This window comes from Carya illinoinensis, chromosome 7 (genome assembly GCF_018687715.1).
Source record: "Carya illinoinensis cultivar Pawnee chromosome 7, C.illinoinensisPawnee_v1, whole genome shotgun sequence".
NCBI lineage: Eukaryota > Viridiplantae > Streptophyta > Magnoliopsida > Fagales > Juglandaceae > Carya > Carya illinoinensis.
In genome coordinates this window covers 19,760,224-19,762,261 of record NC_056758.1, presented here as the reverse complement: position 1 = coordinate 19,762,261, position 2,038 = coordinate 19,760,224, and the positions used below count along the sequence as shown (strand labels likewise).

At 37.1% G+C, this 2,038-nt stretch overlaps 1 protein-coding gene across 1 annotated transcript; it reads left to right on the top strand.

Moving 5' to 3' along the window:
- Nucleotides 1-583: 583 nt before the first annotated feature.
- LOC122316230 (zinc finger BED domain-containing protein RICESLEEPER 2-like) lies at nt 584-1,587 on the top strand. The gene is made up of 2 exons (XM_043132763.1): nt 584-1,208; nt 1,301-1,587. The coding sequence occupies exons 1-2, from the start codon at nt 584-586 to the stop codon at nt 1,585-1,587; spliced, it is 912 nt and encodes a 303-aa protein (XP_042988697.1).
- Nucleotides 1,588-2,038: the final 451 nt, after the last annotated feature.

The window sequence follows — 2,038 nt, the reverse complement described above, 5'->3', positions numbered from 1 at the left end:
AAATGTGGGCCATTGGATAAATACCAAAAAACATTGGTAGGTGAGGCAACTTCGGAGGGGGTTGGAGAGAGTGAGAGTGTCATAAGGAATCTTGTTACCCACAAATATAGTGAAGAGGCTGTGAGGTTGGCACTTGCGGAGATGGTAATTATTGATGAATTACCATTTAGATTTGTTGAAGGGCAAGGATTTAAGAAGATTGTTTGGTTGCTTGAACCTAGATTTAAGGTGCCATGTCGAGTAACGGTTGCAAGAGATTGTATGAAACTTTTTTCATCTGAAAAGGCCAAACTTAAGAAGTTGTTTAAGGATGGGGGGAATGAGGATTTCATTAACTACCGATACGTGGACATCGGTACAAAATCTGAATTATATGTGCCTAACTGCTCATTTCATTGATAATGATTGGAAATTGCAAAAGAAAATCATTAATTTTTGTTTAATCCCTAATCATCGAGGGGATACTATTGGAAAATATATTGAATCATGTCTTCTTCATTGGGGTATTGATAAGATATTTACTGTTATTGTTGATAATGCTAGCTCAAATGATACTGTAATTTCATATTTGAGGCATTTTTTGATGGGGAATGTGTTGAGGGAAAAGTATATGCACATGAGATGTTGTGCTCATATTCTAAACCTTGTCGTGAATGAGGGTCTTAAGGAGTGTAATGACGCCATTACAATAGTTAGAAATGCGGTTAGATATGTGCGCTCCTCCCCTGCAAGGTTAGAGAAGTTTAAGAGATGTGCAGAAAAGGAGAAAATTGATAGTAAAAAAATGTTGTCCCTTGATGTGCAAACCCGATGGAATTCAACTTACATAATGTTGGAGGCGGCTGAAAATTTTGAGAAGGCTTTCAGGTGGATGGAGAGTGAGGATCACAATTTTCTCTCTTACTTTAAGGATGGAAACATTGGACCTCCTAGAGCTAAGGAGTGGGAGACAGTGCAGGTATTTGTAAAATTTTTGAAAATGTTTTATGATGCCACTTGTAGATTTTTTGGGTCTTTGTATGTCACCGCAAATACCAGTTTTTTGGAGATTTGTGTGCTTCAAAAAGAGTTGGTTAGGCTGAGTGAAAGTGATAATAATTGTTTGATGAATATGGCCGTGAGCATGAGAATTAAATATGATAAATATTGGGGTTCATTGGATAGGATGAACTTGATGTTGTTGATTGCAGTTGTGCTTGATCCACGTAGTAAGTTGGGGCTTCTTACTTTCCACCTGAAAAAAATTCATGATGAGTGTCAGGCTGAGGAGTTGGTGTTGAATGTGAGAAGTTATTATCAGATTTGTATGCGGAGTATAATGATGCTTTCAGTTCTAGCTCGGTTAACTCGACTGAACATGTTCCCCCTCTGCCATCTACATCCACAAAAGTTAGTGAAGACAATCATGAGTCACAATTTTTTGCTGAGTGGTTGCTAGCATCGAGTGCCTCTGGATCTACATTTGCCAAAATAGAGATTGACCGGTATTTTTCAGATGGTTGTGAGGCATTCATCCAATCTTTTGACTTGGTGAACTGGTGGAAAGTTAATGAGCCTAATTATCCTATTCTTGCGAGGATTGCATGAGACTTATTGCCGATGCCTGTTTCCACGGTTGCATCAGAATTAGCATTTAGTACGGGAGGCGTTGTACTTGATCCTTTCTGGAGTTCATTGGCTCCGAGAACTATTGAGGCACTTATTTGTACTCAGAATTGGTTGCGACATCCATCAACCCCAATTCATATTCGAGAGGCCATGGATAATGTTGAAAGCTTTGTAGTAGAATCTGGTAATATTTTTCTCATTCAATTTAGTATTTACATATTCATTTGCTTTTATAATTTAATTTAAATTCTTTTTCATTATCATAATTTATTAATATTGATTATTTGATGTTTTTCTATATAGAGTTAGGAGCATCGTGCATCACAACTATTGATGACTGAAGAGTCGAATACTGCATTGGACATCTATTTGGAATCTTGAAGACTTGAAGAATGAAGATTGCTCTCTTATTTAAAGACAATTTGGAATC

Excerpts from the sequence above, each read along its gene's own strand:
- LOC122316230 (XM_043132763.1), top strand. The coding sequence starts at position 584 with ATGGGGAATGTGTTGAGGGAAAAGTATATGCACATGAGATGTTGTGCT. Across the intron at positions 1,209-1,300 it reads AGTTGTGCTTGATCCACGTA|ATTTGTATGCGGAGTATAAT; the intron begins GTAAGTTGGGGC and ends AGTTATTATCAG.